At 38.8% G+C, this 17,938-nt stretch overlaps 2 protein-coding genes across 2 annotated transcripts; both read right to left on the reverse strand.

Annotated features, from left to right (window-relative positions):
• Positions 1–409: 409 nt before the first annotated feature.
• On the reverse strand, positions 410–5,925 carry LOC149029702 (3-phosphoshikimate 1-carboxyvinyltransferase 2-like). The gene is made up of 8 exons (XM_089142027.1): positions 5,345–5,925; positions 3,549–3,793; positions 3,156–3,309; positions 2,187–2,401; positions 1,991–2,108; positions 1,691–1,901; positions 1,151–1,212; positions 410–1,044 (listed from the first exon to the last, which is right to left on the reverse strand). The coding sequence occupies exons 1-8, from the start codon at positions 5,690–5,692 to the stop codon at positions 826–828; spliced, it is 1,572 nt and encodes a 523-aa protein (XP_088998153.1). The 5' UTR covers positions 5,693–5,925; the 3' UTR covers positions 410–825.
• A 6,482-nt stretch (positions 5,926–12,407) lies between these two features.
• On the reverse strand, positions 12,408–16,369 carry LOC149029703 (transketolase, chloroplastic). Its single transcript, XM_089142028.1, has 7 exons — positions 15,675–16,369; positions 14,966–15,056; positions 14,768–14,873; positions 14,275–14,557; positions 14,026–14,174; positions 13,772–13,925; positions 12,408–13,648 (listed from the first exon to the last, which is right to left on the reverse strand). Exons 1-7 carry the CDS (start codon positions 16,158–16,160, stop codon positions 12,689–12,691), a joined length of 2,229 nt encoding a protein of 742 aa, XP_088998154.1. The 5' UTR covers positions 16,161–16,369; the 3' UTR covers positions 12,408–12,688.
• Positions 16,370–17,938: the final 1,569 nt, after the last annotated feature.

Raw genomic sequence — 17,938 nt, forward strand, 5'->3', positions numbered from 1 at the left:
GGGATTGGGAGAGCTAGGTTTAGGGCTCTCCAAAGGGTGAGAAAGTGACGGGGAATGTGACCTTTAAACCAAACCAGGGAGGCCAAGGGGGGGAGGGGGAGTGAACCAGGTTCCAAGCCAAAGAGGTGGTGAAGGTATTAGTGGTGGAAGGTAGCCAAACTAATGTGTCATGGGGAGAGGAGGTGAGGGGGGGGGGGGGAGAGGAGGTGAGGGGGGGGGGGGAGGGAGTTCCAGACTTGTGTGAGCCTAAAGTGGGGGGGAGAGGGACCCAAGAATCATCGGAGATGAAGCTCGAGAGAAGGGTGGATTTGGGAATGCAGGTTTCATAGACAGTGCGGGTTTCCGACAGTATTTGTTTGTTCTCCTAACTAAATATTAAGTCCTAATCTTTTACTGAACTCTCAGAGTTTGATTGAACCATTTTCTAGAAGGCCTTCATACATTGATATAGGGGTCATGTCTACATTTATTTAGAAGGAAATGTTCAGGATACAACGTGACACAATGTATATAGCTTGATCTTGAAACTCTAATAGAGAACAAATATCAGCTAGTGACATAAAATATCGGATCACAAGAAAATTGGACCATCATCAGTCCACCAAAAAATGTTGGGTGGATGAACTGAACAATGCCAAAGCGCTGAGAAGAGATCCGGCTAATGAGGAAGCAATAGATTACAAAAGGCAGTAAAAGAAGGGTTGTTACATTCCTTGCTCTAATAGTCGAGGCACCTGAAGATATGCTCGTTGGGAGAGACCTGCCAATCATTTGGAAAATATTTAAAGCTCCTCATTCACAGCTTACTGAACATCCAAGGGCTACTCAGTGCTTCGTAAATCTCTGGAGGACTTCAAAGTAGTCAGGGAAGGTTTTCCTAGTGCAACTGGGATCCTTGATGGTGACAGGAACATCTGCACAGGCAGCGAGTGAGAATGCCATGGCCATTCTGTGGTCATCATATGTGTCAATTGCTGTCACATTCAATCTGTCTGGTGGAGTGATTACACAGTAATCTGAACCTTCTTCTACTGTTGCTCCCAACTAGTATGGAAAACCAAAGCAGATCTCAGAAAACAAAGTCATGAATGCAACAAGATATCATCAAGAAAATCCATTTAAAAAGAAAATATATAAAGATACCACCAACCTTTCGAAGTTCGGTGCAAATGGCAATCATCCGCTCAGTCTCCTTCACTCTCCAGCTAGCCACTGTCAAAAGAAGTCAACAAAGGATCTGTTTATGAATTTTTTGAAGAAAGAAAACATAGCCCACCAAACAATATGATTGGTTACTAATCTCATCTGGTGGTCAAAGACCAGAAAACTGTGGAACAATCTTGTGTTATATGGTTTCCTACTGTAAAGCATAAGGTCACGAGGAAAAGAAAGCAATTGAGAAAAAAAAGAGGGGGGGGGGGGGGGCATCCACCCTGTAATTTCATGGTTAGGATCTGATCAGCTCCTCTGAGTTTGGCTGGATTTGGAATTTCTAGAAACCGAGTTCCTGCATCATTACATTATGGAGAAATGGTCCCCACGCGTTCTTTATGGAGCAAGGGAAGTACAATCCAACAATATTTTGAAGTGTAAAGGTCTGATTTTCAGAAACCTGCATGTTTCAACATTCTTTTGCGCTGTACTAAACATGATCATTCCTTAAGACTACTTCCCACAACAGACATCATACCGTCTCTAATTGCAGTTGGGCCATCTGCAAAAAGTGCAACAACAGCAAGGGTCATTGCAACATCAGGCATTTTGTTCATGTTGACATCAATAGCGTGCAACTGTTTCCTTCCAGAAGAATCTTGAGTTGGTCCTGTAACGGTGACACTGTTCTCTGTCCATGTAACTTTTGCCCCCATCTTTTCAAGAACCTCAGCAAATTTCACATCCCCCTACATTCACAGGAAGAAGTACAAATGGCATTACAAGACAATGACAGATTCAAAACTTGAGGTGAAGACAAAAATGCACACAAGAGTACCTGTAAACTGTTAGTCCCACAACCTTCCACAGTGACAGTACCGCCAGTGATAGCTGCACCTGCTAGGAAGTAACTAGCACTTGAAGCATCACCTTCAACATAGGCATTTCCAGGAGACCTGCAGGTATTTCTTATCTTAGCTCCAACACATGTAACTAGCTGACAAAGAAATACATTGATATATCGAAGGTCTTACTTGTACTTTTGACCACCTCGTACCCAGAACTTGTCCCAGGCACTGCTATGTTCCACAGTCACCCCAAAGCGTTCCATCAATTTCAAAGTCATCTCAACATATGGAACTGAAATTAATTTATCAATAATCTCAATCTCTACATCTCCTAAAGCCAAGGGTGCTGCCATGAGCAATGCTGTCAAGTACTGACTACTAATAGAACCAGAGAGTTTCACCTGCAGTAGAAAGTCAAAGTAAATTCATAATCAAAAGCAAGATGCCCCTCAATCCACCCGTTACCATAGACAGGAAATTAGGGAAATGTAACGAGGGTATACGAAATGAAGCCTAAACTAAAAGAAAGAAGAAACAAACTTGACTTCAATTAAGAACGAGAGGCATGTGGAAGCCTTTATTAAGAATAACCAAAGATAATTCCCAATACCTTTAACTGCAACAGAAAGTATCTAAACCTCTCATAAATTAACCTTGGGGATCGATCTGATTAGAAGACAATAAATGAATACATGTAAAGCAGGAAAGGATTCAAGGTGCATGTACTTAATCAATTTGTCTGAATATTAATATTTGACAACTTCTCAGTATGTGAGTCTCGAATTACAGATTTCATAAAGAAAGATGAGCTATAATGCTTAATATCCCACTAAAGCCTCATAACTGACGTGATATGGTTGAACTGGGGTAATGAATGCAGCAAACCAAAGTTCACAAGCAAGATGTACAGTCTAATTTTATAAAGATGATGTCACATGGTCTATAGTTAAACCAGGGTTGTTGTAAGAATCATTTGCAACATTCAGTCAAACCAACATACCACTTGGCAAAATTAAGCTTAACAGGTTGTTTTCACACACACACATAGACTTTTACAATAAGAAAAAGGAAACTTAACTAAATATCCAATTTTTCTGGCTAATCAAAATCAAGTAGAAGCAAGCAACCAAAACTTTAATTTGAAGAAGATCTCACCTTTCCTCCAGGAAGGCCCCCATTTCCTTTTACACGAACAGGAGGGCATTTAGTACCCAAGAAACAATCAACATCAGCACCAAGCTGCTTCAGACCATCAACCAAGTCTCCAATTGGCCTCTCTCTCATTCGAGCAACTCCATCAAGTATATAACTGAAACTCATACAAAAGAAGGAAACTTAGCAGGGGAATAAATCCTAAAATGCACACCATCCCATTGGATTGGCCGGACAGTACTTAATTATATGCATACCATATGGCATACTGATCGCAAAGACATTCTTTCTTCACTCTCAAAATTGTTGGTTCATATTTAGTAAGGTCAGATAAGTTCTGACGCTAGCCAAACCACACCAAACAATTACAATAATAAGAACATCTCGTTAACAAACCTTGAGTTTCCACCAGCAGCAGTAACTGCAGCTGTTAATGGACGCATTGCAGTCCCAGCATTTCCAAGGAAAAGTTGAATTTCCTCCCTGGATTCTTTCCCAGCAGGAAACTGCCCACCACAACCTTGCACAATTGCTCTTTGATTTGAGCCATCTTCTTCCAAATGTAGTCCAAGGGTTTTCAAAGCACCAAGCATATAATGAATATCATCACTGTTCAACAAGTTATCCACAACAGTGGTTCCCTGACAAAAGCAAAACAAAAGAATGTCTAATAACTAATCTAAAGAAACATCTCAAAGAGAACAATTTCTAAATGAATTAATATTGAAATGTTAAACCCAGCCAACTATTCTCCATGGTTTCCAGTAGATCAAATTCCAACTGATTATGCACATGAAGATAAAACACTAATACTTTATTTCCCCCATCCTCCTCCAAAAAAGAATTACAATACACGGTTTCTACATATGAAATGCAAGGATAAGAGAACCAGAAGAAATAGCTTAAAGAAATATCACAACAATAATCTATAAGATAAGTGGTAAGCAGCTTGGTCCGCTTAAGCAAGGTTCCGGTATCAAAACCTTGTGGATGCAAAAAATCCCCGCTGGGAGATTCACCCACCACAGCCAAGTGTGCGGACCGGGTCAAACACCAGATTAGTCAAGGCAAAGCCGTGGAAACCGGTGTTGGCAACCAAAAAAAAAAAGATTCATAGTAAGCAGCTTGCACAGAATAAGTCTTAGAACAATCATGTTAGAGCACCAGAATAAGTTTGATTCAATGTAGTTAAATGTTGGGACTGACAGAATAATCATAGAAACTTTGATGCTTTGAATTTGCTGTAGCATCCTAGAAGGGTTAATTATGCAAAACTTAGTTATCAATACTCATTGCTTTTCACACCTTAGGCCAACTACTAAACCACAAGCCCATTTAGTCAACCTTCACTCCTTCTGTCAAATGTTGATTAACTGACATGATCATAAGACCAGGTTGATGTATGATCGGATCAAATTTAGGTCAATAGTTTTTGACAATATTGTATCATTTGAGACTGATATATACAACTTCAAGTCAGTTTATAGCTACTTTGATCAAAGTGTCAAAAGCCCTGTGTATGCATCTGAATTTGGAGTTAACTCATCATTCCCATGCAAAAAGCAAGGGCCATTACATGGATCATCTCCATATCAGTTCTACAACATGCCGTATGTAATTAAATGGATCTAACAACTCTGACAAGAAAATAATGCTGTAATCAGTCATAACTAAAAGCTGCAAGTTAAGCTGTTTCTTTTAGGCAAGATAAAGAGAATTGAGATAAATCAATATAATTTTTGAGGAAGTAGTTCTTTGCAGCCATGAATAGAAAACAGAACAGAGAATAGAAGAAAAAGATCAATGCAGAAAGACAAACTATCCCCTTTAAAACTAGATATCTAATGAAATGAACCACAAAAGGTATCAGCTCGTCACCATGACTGGAACCAAGCAAATGTAATTCGCATAAATTCAACATAATCAGAAGATCAGAGTACACATAATTTGCTAATGGATAATTAAACAAGAAAATGAAGTCCTTAAGATCGAATTCATTTCCCAAATTCCATGCATTTTCTTTTGAGAGTTCGCGTCTACATGAAATGAAAGTAAATAAATAAATAAGGAACAGAGGTTACAAGAAGCTGCACTAAAATTGGAGAGAACCAACTAAATAATACGTTCATACACTTACAAAAGAAACAGACATTAAATTGGAGATGCAATGAGAAAGCGGAGGAGTCTTAAACCTCAGCAAGAGCAGCGAGGAGGAGGATACGATTGGACAAGGACTTGGAACCAGGAAGCTTGATAGTGCCAGAGATCTCCTTGATGGGCTGTAAAACGATCTCGGGAGCTGTAGAGGGCTTCTCAGAGGTGGCAACAGCAGCTGAAACTCTGAGAGGAACCTTAGCAGAAGCAACTGAAGAATTAGGTGAATGTATATCATATTTGAGGCCAGCGAAGCCGCAAGAAACTTTAACATCAGATCGTAACCACGCCGAGCAAAGAGAGGACCTGGGTTTAGGAGGTCTTGGGAGAGGAGTTGAGCTGAGGGAACCATGGAGATTCTTAGCAATGTTGCCAACCTGCGCCATCTCCGTCTCTTGGCTCTGACAAGGGGCGCTCAAGATTCCAGAGAGGAGACTTTGGAGAGAGATGGGTTAGTTCTTATGGTTTGATTTGGTTTCAGAATTAACTCTGTAATTTGGAGAAAAAATGATCAAAACTGGGTAGCGATCGTTCATTCACCAACCAACATTAGTCTTCTTCTGTCAACCGTCACCATTGCAAGAAGTAGTTTTGCATCTCGTCTATACAGACCACAATCTGTCACCAAACTTTCTCAGCACAACTCGGGAAAACGACTCACTCGCCATCCAACCGTTCCCGGTTCGCCATTTTTTTTTTTTTTTTTTTTTTTTTGGTCCTTTTGGGGATTACAAGCAATTTTTTGGGAGGAATATTCATTAAAAAAAAAAACAAATTGTACTGATACTCTAAAATGGATGCCTTAAAGCACTGACACCTCACTCTATGTTTAAAAAAATACAAAGACCCCAAAATTGGATTTTCATTGGATTATTTGTCTAATTTGTCATTGAAAACCCTTTCAGACACTGTTTATTATATAGATATTTTTGAAATAAACAGTGATTCAATTGTTTTCAATGATAAATTTGACAGATATATTCAATAAAAATCAAATTTTGGGGTTTCTGTGCTTTTTAAACATAAAGTGGGGTGTCAGTGGTTTAAGGCCTCCATTTTGGGGTGCCAGTGCAATTTGCCAAAAAAAAAAAATTCTATAAGAGAGGCTCCACGAGAAGAGCTTAGATACAGAAAGCAACCAGTTTTAGCATATAATATAAAGCATGAGGTAAACTACCGTATTCTTAGAAACAAAGAGCAAAATTGGGACTAACTCCAAAGGCCAAGACGTCCCGCTAGGCTTAGAAATAAGTTGTAAAAGATTATTACAATTGGTCCAAACTTTCAAAACTTGAATCCCTGCTTCAATACTAAATTTCCCTAGGGGAGAGGTCTTGGGTTCGTACCCACTCGGCGGCATTAATATAAAGCTCCCCCCTGAGGAAGTAAATCGTGGTGCGTGCAAGCTAGCCCGGATGAACCTCAGTTCCGGAAAAAAATACTAAACTTCCAACTATCTATTACTCCGTTGAGAACCGCTTCAGATAATGAATCAAAATTTGTAGTACCAACCGCTTGAGTGAGACAACAACCTTCTTTTTCAATTGCTGTCATCCACTTCCATCCATGTTCTTTGTCGACCTTGTAACATTTTTTTCATCATATACCAATGGAGTTATTTAACTGAGACTATTGATTGAGTTATTTGTTTTTAGATAATTCCCTTGATTGAGGGGGAGAAATTTTCAGTTTTTTCAACGAAAAGTTTATCATGTTCAGAGTCATACCTGTAGTTCAGTTCTTCTCTTTTATCATAGCTAAATTTTTTGGATTTCTAGATATAATGGAAAGAAACAGATGATATAGATAAAACCGAAAAAATGGTAGATTTTTCTTTCTATTAAAAATGAATGCAAACATACACAAATAAGTGCAAAATAGCTAGAATTGGCCAGAAAGAATTCAATTCTAAGGTTAAGGGGCCAGTAAACAGAACATACAATTTGTTTTTGTTGAACATTCACCTTGTCTTTCCTTCTTCTATTTGATCATGTTGCTAACCAATCAAAATAAAATTCTATACTAATCTAGCTAGTAGAAAGTACGAGATCAAACTATGGGCAACTAAAAGGCTAAGTTACTAAGATTGAGTTCAACAAAACCTAATTTAAATTAAATCTATTAATCAATGTAAAAACTTTAATTATGAATACGTGAGGATCTTTGGAATTTCGAATCCCCAATGCTTTTCAATAATCGATATAACTCTATACTTTAGAAGAAAGGATGATCTTTCCTAGATATGCCTATCTTCGCAAGACTATCGTCCTTCGTCGAAGCTTGGCACGCTTAGTTTGCTTAGCTATAGAACATCTTTGGCTAGACTCAAACACAATCAACTAGAAGATATTGGACACTCAAATTAATGAAATAAGCATTGGTTCATCCAAGGTTTAAAGTATCCCACGATACCATACGATACTAGCCGATACGTATCCATATTTGACCCAACCGATATAATACATATCGATACGTCTCTCCATTGAATTACACTACATTAGTCAAAGCGATACAATACTCGATACAAGATGATACATCTCTTAAAATCACCTTACCGATACGCTACACGATACCGATACTTAAAACCTTGGGTTCATCTACATCCCAAAGAAAATGAACTAACTACTCACTATCACAAAGTTCATAAAATAAATAAAGATGAAATTTAGAGAGAGAGAAGTGGTCTTCTTCTTGAGCAATTGTTAGAAATCATTAGATGGGCAGCAAGTATAAGACTGTAGAATAGATGAAATAGAACTTATCTGTTATCCTTGTCTTTGTTGAAGTTGAAGAAGAAATCGGTAACATCACTATACATCCGTATGTCATCCAGAATACAATACAATAACAACAAGAAGAACTTGAACACGGTGAGTTGAGGTGTACATATCAGTACTTTTCCTTAAGGTATTTGAACGCCCCCTATAGTGTAGACTGGGTTTGACCATGGCGTCCTCACCTCCAAGATACAACAACTCTTTAGTTCCAATGGCATACACTCCAATGGAATCTACTTGCAAAGAACGTCCGAAGGTAATACTCACAAACTCGTCAAAAACACTCACACCTTGATAGAAAACCAAGAGACTAATATTGGCGTTAAAACTGTTAGAGTTCCTAGAGATCAACTCCTCTCTTTATATAGAAGAGGAAGAAACACCTATAAAGGGTATCTTTAAAGATACCTCCCAGATCATGTCTTTTCCCTTAAGTCTTGTTTGTTAGCCATTCAAACAAAACTTTTCATAGACTACCCATTGGCTATTTAGGTATCTAAATAGGGAATAACATTACCTCTAACCCTTCATTGTAAACACAAAAAATATTTTGAATCTTATAATTTAAAAATAATTTAAAATTCCAACAACAATGAGAGAGATGAGAGCCAAGATCTGTGTTTGCCGTCTTTTCCTCTTCTCTGTTGCTGGCTTCTCTTTTCTGTCTCCCGAACACAATGAATTCCTCCTATTTACCCATCAATTAGACCTTTATTCGTTCAGATTCTGGGAAAATTCAAAACTAGAAAGTTGTAGATATTATCGTTCTCTTTCCATAGCATCTTGAATCACTGCAATCCGAGTTCATACGAGAGATATGTCTAAAATACTCAAGGTAGGTCTATTTACCCAATTTTCATATCTTATTACAAATTTTGTTCCTTAGACCTTTACCAATTAGTGCTCTCCTTGCATTAATTAAATTGGATCTCAGTATTTATAATTTCTTGGGTAGCAAGATTGAATCTAGTGATTTTATTTTAATTAAAATCCTCTAATATATTTTGCTAACTTTACTCTACGTTATTTGTAATAACTAAAATCATCTTATTCCTGAAAAAGACACAAAATTACTCAATTAGCTCTCTTTTAATTAACTAAGCATGGGAAATTAAATCAAATAAATAATGATAAATGTATGCTTATCACTACCCTTCCTCTTGAATTGGAATAAGTTCCTTCTATTGGTTGGAATTTGACTGACGTTGCTCTATGATTTTTTCACTCATTAATGCAATAAATTTGCAATGCTCCTGACCTTCACACTAACGATTTTCTATTTGACTTAGCAATGATCCTTGAGGTCTATTGCTTAAAGCACTAGCTAGTTGTCCCTCTTGATTCTTTAAGTTCTTCAATGAAGTTGTCTAATTATGAATTATTGCATCATTCTTTGTCATATACTCCTTTAATAGACTCTCTATCAAAGAGGATAGTTCCATAGGCTGAGTCTTTACTTGTGCTTGAATGTTTGGAGGGTGTTGTAGTCGGGTTGGGATTGAGGAATGACTGTATTTTGTTCTTAAGCATAAAAAGAAAAGTTAAGGTGTTGCCTCCAACTGAGACTACAGGTATTGGAATATGGATTGTAAGCTTTATTAAAACTCCCAACATAACAAGCGGATTTTGGGTTGGACAACCAATTATTAAAGAAATACTCCTTACCACAATATGTACAAGCAGCTACTTTATTTTGCTGTGACTATATTGCTACAGTAAAGTTCATTGATTTTAGCACACTAGTTAAAAATAACACTTGTGTAGTCAAAATTGTCACTGCATTTAAGTTATGAATCCCTACTACTTTGCTATTTGTAGCTATTCTCTTAGCTAGCCATTAATAGTTATTGTTGGTCATTCTTTCCAAAATCTCATAAACATCATTGTAAGACTTTGTCAATATAGTCTCATTTGCTATAACATCCATTATAGTTTGAGTTTGCCCATTTAAACCATTTTAAAAAGTATTCATTTGAATCCAATGAGGAATTTCATGGTGGAGACATTTATGCAAGAGCTATCTTCCCCACACTGTATACAAAGATGCACCATCCAATTGCTAAAAACCAATAATATCATTTATGAACTTAGCATTTTTTGTTGGAGTGAAGACTTTATTAAGAATTGCTCTACTACATTTTGAAAAAAAAAATCTCATTTTTCCACCTGTGGGCCATACTATATTTTGTGGTTGTAAAGCTGTCTATGCTACCCCGACGGGGAGAAGATTCGGACTCGAGGTCTCATCATTGTCTTTTTTTTTTTGTTTTTTTGGTTTGCCAACCCCGTTTATAAACGGGTGTTCGACCCGCGTCGCACAACGGGGATTTTTTGCATCTACAAGGATTCGATACCGGAACCTTGCTTAAAGCGAACCAAACTGCTTACCACTTGGACCAACCCCCGTTGGTCATCATTGTCTTTTTTACATCTTTAAAAAGCTGCCATATTATTATTATTATTATTTTTTATTGAAAAAAAGAAAGCTTCATTCAAACAGATCGCCAAAACAAGTGCCAAAAGCCGAGTCCAGATTAGCGACCCCTATGCTTCCTGACCACAAAGATCAGTGGGGCCCACGGTGAAAAACACTGTTTGAAAAAAATAAAAAATAAAACTTTTTTTCCACCAGTGGAATCCACTGGTTTTTGTGGTCAAAAAGCGATCGGGGAGCACTCTGTGCTCACCCGACTAGGAGATCATCTGGATTCCTAAAAGCCCATCAGAAATAGGCCAGACAGTGTCAGGTACGGTGCACGATTCCGTTGACATCCAACTAAACGCAATGGCGATTAATTGCTTCTTTTTCTTTTTGGTAGGCGTGATTAACTGCTTATCACAGTCTTGCAAATTTTCGCCCAATTCAATCTGAAAATAGCTCCTTCAATGCAACGGTGTTCGATTACGTATTATAATCTTACAATTTTTCTAAGTTCGTCTAGACATTTTCATTAATGGAGTATCCATTAATGGACGAGTTTTTTTCCCTTAGTTGGTGCTCTGTCCGTATGTTGCATGTACCATACAATATTATTCTTTTTTAGATTTGGACTGCTTGGAACCAGAGCTAGTATCAATCGTTTAATGGTCTTATTTGGATCCAATTAACTTATGGTTCTGGTCTTGACTCTGTAAGACTAGAATTGTTAAAGAACCATATCATTTGATATCCTTTTCTGGAACTGTGATCCATTCCTTAAATGGGAAAAACAATAAGCACAAAGTTAACTAGTTTTATCCAATAATGTGAATTGACCTGGAATTTGAAACACTTAAAAGTTCACTTAGTAGTGTCCAAGAAAAAAAACTCACTCTCAAAAATTTTCATCTAGTGAAGGATATTCGAATCTAAGGGTGAATCTTAACGCAATTGTCGATGGACCAGAGTTGTAACTTAAGGTTAAGGCATCAAATCTGAAGATGGGTCTTGTGCGAAAACCTTTGACACCAGATTTGCACTGAAGGATATCCGAATCTCCAACACAGGAAAGGGATGCCACCAAGAAGAGAAACATACATAACCAATTTTTTGCATTTTTGGAAACAGAGATGGTTTTGGCAACAAGCGATCAGGGTTTTGAGAATATGCTGAAATGATACCATATTGCCAGTTTCACAAACACTCAGGGTCCTACTGCCCATATGAAACTCAACTGTCAGTTTCAGACACTACAAGTCAAGTTTAAATAAAGACAGGAAGATGAAGATAAAACCTGTGTGATTCCTAACCCATTCGAAATGCTGATCACTTGTTGGTAGTTGGTAGGGTATCAAGAATTTTGGTTTGGTGAGAAAAAAATCTTCAACCAGAAGATAATGTGATAGGTGCTCACCAATCACTTGTTATACCTGACCTGTCAAGAAATTTTCAGCAACTTCCCTTTCCCTTCCACTTCACTTGTCAACAAAAAGTAGAGCCTCAAGCAAATGGATTAGTAGACACACTTCATACACACTGGATTACCTTAGCATCATTCAGTGGTTTATACCCACCATAGCCATCCACAAGAAAATGGGTGGGGACAGATCTCCATCTTTTGTGAGGATATGGGACCCACCCCTGAGGGTGAGACCTGAGCCCTGTGAAAGATTTGGGTCTTCTTCCCCATTTGTACCCATGTAGATAGCTAATGGATAAAGAAAATCCCTTGCAGTAAAGGCAAAAGAGCAGCAATTCTGCAAGCTTCAAAGGCACTCCACACCGGGTCTAAACTTTAGATAGCATCTGATTCCAAGCTCCATTATGTTTAGAACACAATCTTATTCCTGATGATTAGGACTTCAAAATATTACAAAAATGAAAAGCATCCATTGTTCTTACACATTTTCAACAACATTGATCATCATCCCTTCAGTACTCTTGCTCCTGATTCCAAGTTGGAGGCTCTTAACTCCTCCATTGATTAACATAAGAGGAAAGGTGAAAGAAAAAGAAGAAAAAAAATACCAACTTGACAGGTTCTCTTCTTATTTTATAACATTAAGCAATTCACTGAAAATCTCTCCAGAGTTGGGCTTCTTTATCGTGTTTTCAATCTTGGAATGCTGGAATCAAAACCCAAATGCCAAACAAAAGGAGGTAGTGAAGTGCGACTAATAAGACCCCTAAGAAATTGATTTGGCTGCTGCAATGACAGCCTCAGCTGTAAGACCATATTCCTTGTATATTTTTCCTGCGGGTGCACTTGCCCCAAATTTGTCAATTCCAATTGCCTTCCCCTTGGAACCCACAATCTTTTCCCATCCAAATGTTGATCCTGCCTCAATGCTTACCCTGGCCGTAACAGCAGATGGAAGGACGCTCTCCTTGTATTCATCTGACTGATCATCAAACAACTCCCAGCTTACAAAAGAGACCACACGGACTGCTTTCCCTTCCTTCCGGAGCTCATCGGCAGCCTTGGCAGCAATCTCCAATTCAGAACCAGTACCAATCAAGATAACATCAGGCTTGTTTCCTGAAGAATTATCTGATATAGTGTATCCTCCCTTTGTCACTCCTTCAACTGATGTTCCAGGAAGTTGGGGAAGCTTTTGGCGAGACAGGGCAAGAATTGATGGTCTCTTCCTGTTGAGAACCGCAACCTTGTAGGAACCAGCAGTCTCATTCCCATCTGCAGGGCGGAGCATTAGAATGTTGGGCATGGCCCTGAAGCTAGCCAAATGCTCAATTGGCTGATGGGTTGGTCCATCCTCTCCAAGACCAATTGAATCATGGGTCATCACATAAATAACTCCAGCCTCAGACAAAGCAGAGATTCTAATTGCAGCCCTCATGTAATCAGTGAAAACAAAGAAGGTAGCACAATAGGGGATAAGGCCAGGGCTGTGGAGGGCAATGCCATTGCAGATGGCACCCATGCCATGCTCTCTAACACCAAAACGGACATTCCTTTCCTCTGGGGTGTTCTTTTGAAAGTCTCCAAACATCTTCAGTAAGGTCATATTGGAAGATGCAAGATCTGCACTTCCACCAATTAAACCAGGGATAACTTTTGCAAGTGCATTGAGGCACTGTTGGGAGAGATTTCTGGTGGCGTCTGCAGCGCTTTCTGGAGTGTAAGTCTGTAAGCAAGCAAGCAAGCAGCATGGCCTTTAACCCCATTCTCAAGTTCACAACCAGGATGGACATAATCGAGACACCAGAAGGTACAATAAAGAACAAAAAATTTGACCCGTGATACTCACCGGAAGAGCCTTCTCCCAACCAGCAGGTAGTTCACCATTGGCAATGGACTTAAGTTCCACAGCTTCCTCCTTATACTTCTTCTCATACTCTGCAAACTTGGCATTCCATTCAGCTTCAAGAGAAGCACCTTCAGAAATGTGGCGGCTCCAGTGCCTGTGAAAAAAGAGAGACCAAATTCATTAACAAACCACTGGAAATGTCAAATCAAATAAAATGGCAAGAGGAGCGGGCAATCTAATGGTAATTGCTTTACTTCTTCACTTCCTCAGGGACATGGAAAGGCTCATGTGGCCATCCAAGGTTCTGCCTTGTTGCATCCACTTCTTTCGCACCCAAAGCACTGCCATGGACACTATATGAGTTTGCCTTGTTTGGGGACCCAAAACCAATGGTAGTAGTGACCTGTGAAGGGACATCAAAAAAGTTGTTACCCAACTTTACTTCAAACTTATATTAGAAAAAATAATAATAATAAATTATATTGTAGGTGCAATGAATTAACCTTGATGAGGGTGGGCTTGTCTTTGACAGCCTTTGCTTCCTTAATGGCTGCACGAATCTCGTCATATCCAGTGTTACCATTCTTTACCCAAATTACATGCCAACCGAGACCCTCAAAACGGGTGTCAACGGACTCAGTAAATGCAATCTCTGTGTCTCCATCAATGGAGATGTGGTTGTCATCATAGAAAGCAATCAACTTACCAAGTCCCCAGTGCCCAGCGAGGGAACAAGCTTCATTTGAGATACCTTCCATCTGGCAACCATCCCCCAATATACAATATCTGGGAGAATAACAGTTTAACAACACCAAAAGAAATTAAAGAAATTATTATGGGAAACAGCTAGACAAAATCATTGAAACTAAGATGCAGCATAAGGAAATACACAAATCAATAGAACCAAAAGAATACAGCATAGCAATACTGCCAGTATATGATGGGTTTTTTTTTTGGTGGGGGGAGGAGGAAAAATGAACAAATCAGAGATCTCACGTGTAATGGTCGACAATCTCAGAGTCAGGTTTGTTATAACGCGCAGCCAAGTGCTTCTCTGCAAGTGCCAGCCCAACAGCATTGGCAATACCCTGACCAAGAGGACCTACAGAAAGAATATTTGGAGTATAATAAAGAATTTTCAGGTTTCTAATGCAAGAGAATTGTAGGAATTAATACCAGAAGAAATTGACCAACCTGTGGTAACTTCAACACCGAGAGTCTCAAAGTTTTCAGGGTGACCAGGAGTTTTGCTTCCCCACTGACGGAAACCCTTCAAGTCTTCTTCCTAGAAGACGGAATTGTACAACAGAAGAATTCAGGAAGAAGAAAAAGTAATCAGAACAAGAGTAACCCAAAAGTTTAGAAGGACAAGCAAACAGGTACCTAAGATCTGCGTTAATAAAAATGAGAAAAAAAGAAGAAGCAGAGATAAGACAACAAAGAGAGAATAAACCCAATCATCTAGCAGAAGACAAATGGCCATCCCGATTTCGTTTCACAAAAAGCTACAAACAAGAACACACTCATCTGAGTAGAGAGCATATAGGTATCCTATAACCTATTCCACCCCCAAAAAAACCTCATCAATGGTCAAACAGAAACATGGATATCATAAATCTACTTCAAAATTCTTAGTTTTTCCACTGACAAGAACAAAGGCCCAGAGTTCTCTTGATCAATTAAACCTTCGAAAATAATCAAATGTACATTTCTGTCACAGACTGCTAGCATTAAAGATAAAACATGATTAACTAAAGTAAACCATAAAAAGGAAGGAGGTTAATACCAAAACTCTGAAAGCAAAGATCCAAATTATCCCATGAAGGAAAAAGAAGCAAAGTTCTTTAGGTATCCACCAAAATGAAGTACGTAAACCACTGCCTCAACAGCAAAAAAGACGCACCTTTACACTGTCAAATCCAGCAAGATGAAGCAGAGCGTACTGTAGCATACAACCATGCCCAGCAGAAAGCACGAAGCGGTCACGGTTGAACCAAAAAGGATTCTTAGGGTTGTATTTCATCACCTCATCGTACAGAATATGACCCATGGGAGCGCAGCCCATCGGCAAACCAGGGTGCCCAGAATTGGCCTTCTCAACAGCATCGATCGCTAGGAATCTAATCGTATTGATCGATTTCTCTACCAAACTCGTCTCGGTCTTTTCCAGGGTCTCTACAGAGGCCGCACGGATGGAGGATTGAGAGCTCACCCGCTTCCGTGAACCAGCTACACGCAGAGACTGGGATTTGATGCTTCTTCCAGAGAGAGTGCTGAGTCTGAAGCCAGGGAGGGCAAGACAGTCAGAGTGAGATGTAGAGCCAGAGTGGGAAATGCTGGTGCGACCCACAAGGGCTTGGGAAACGCTGATGGAAGAAGAGGTTGCCATGATTTCTTCTGCTGTAGAAACAGGGGAACCAAGAGAGCTCAAACTACTCCTGTTACAGAGGAGATGAGAAGAAAGAAAACGGAATTGAAGAAAATTGAGAGAGACGAGACTGGATCAGTCTCTCTTAAGTCTCTGTGATTTCTACCAAACTGGGTTTCACAGGTAGAAGAAGTGAGAGAGAAGTGAGAAGAAATAAGGAATGGCAGAGGAAGAACCCAACAAACAAATCGTTCTATCTACTTCGGAGGACACGAAGATGATTCATATTTTTACCGTTAGATTTAGAGAAGGTACCATCAGGTACCATCTTGACCGTCGAGTATGGGTAGAGAATGCTCGCCTTCCATTTCTCCCTAATTTGTTTTTTTCGTTATGAGTCGACTCGGATCGGCTCGACGGTTCCTGATAGACAGTTGTTCAATAATCCAACCGTAGATCCTTTTCTAAATCTTGGGGTAGATGGAGCAGACATCTCAACGGCTAGCTGAACCTAACAAACCCGACATCATTTTTTCTTGGTGGGAAATTTTACATTCACATTGAAGTTGTAAAATTTTTTTTACCAAAAATGTCGGTAAAAAAAAAAAAATTTAATGTTTCTTGTTTTTTGGTAAATAAAATTTAAATGTTTAACCGTTGTTGGCTGTTGGAGTGTTGATGGGTTAAAATGGACTAGGTCTTGTTGACCAAAAAAAAAAAGACTAGGTCTATCTAATCTTTAACCTTATCTTCAAATCTAAATCAAAATGTTATTCTACCAAAGTTGTTCTTGGCCTTTCTTGACTTAATCTTGGATTTGCATGTCATTACGTGGATGCAAAAAGTCAAATAAAGAGTTTATTAGTGTTATAATCATGGTATAAAGTGTATGTGATATATTGCCGACACTGGCGATATCGCCCTGTCGCTAGGGGGAGCCCAGCGACACGATACTTACCATATGTTGACGACATGTCGCTGATATCGCTAATGTCGTCAACGTCCATTCTCTCTCATGTTTCTTGTATTTTAAGTTTTTAACCCTATTTTGCTCTAATCTTCGATCTTTACGAATACATCTTGCTTTGTTATGGTCGACTATTATATTGTTTGTATCGATCAACCAGGATTTCATACAAATTTGCAGGTTTTCCAGACTTCCTGTTTCACCCACATACAGCCAGACATGTGTCTATCAAGAACATTAATTTAGGTGATGTTTTAATTCAAATTAACGCTCACAATGTGTTTAAATTCAGACTAAAAATAATCCCAAATACCCCTCGAAACTAGGGGTTGATTTTTCATTAACACCCCTCCAAATGTCGCCCGACATATTGCAATATGTTGCCATGTCGATGGTGTCGCCCACCACCGTGGCCACAAGTAATCTGTCGAACCTTGGTTATAATTCTTTTCTCTTCAAAACTGCCCAAAAATGATGGAGTCATCGTATGACAATTGAAGATAAAGCTGATACGGATGAACCTGAGATACTCAAAAAAAAAAAAATTTAAGATAATTTAATCAAAATTTAAGTCCAACAACAACAAAGATCCATCCATTAGCATTTTCTCAATAAACGAAAATAGTTTGAAGCTCCAAACCGTTTCATAGATATACATATTTTATTTGAGACTCATGCTGGCTCTTCCAAGCCCATTAGGATTTTCAAATTCAACTTACGATCCCAGTTAAGTTGAGATTATAAAGTAGATGTATTATAGCGAAACTTGAATCCTTAAAAACAAATGAAGAAAAGAAGAAGAAAGGTAAATTTCTAGCACGCAGGGGCGGAC

Source organism: Hakea prostrata, chromosome 1 (genome assembly GCF_041222555.1).
Source record: "Hakea prostrata isolate BN-2017 chromosome 1, UWA_Hpros_2, whole genome shotgun sequence".
Taxonomy (NCBI): Eukaryota; Viridiplantae; Streptophyta; class Magnoliopsida; order Proteales; family Proteaceae; genus Hakea; species Hakea prostrata.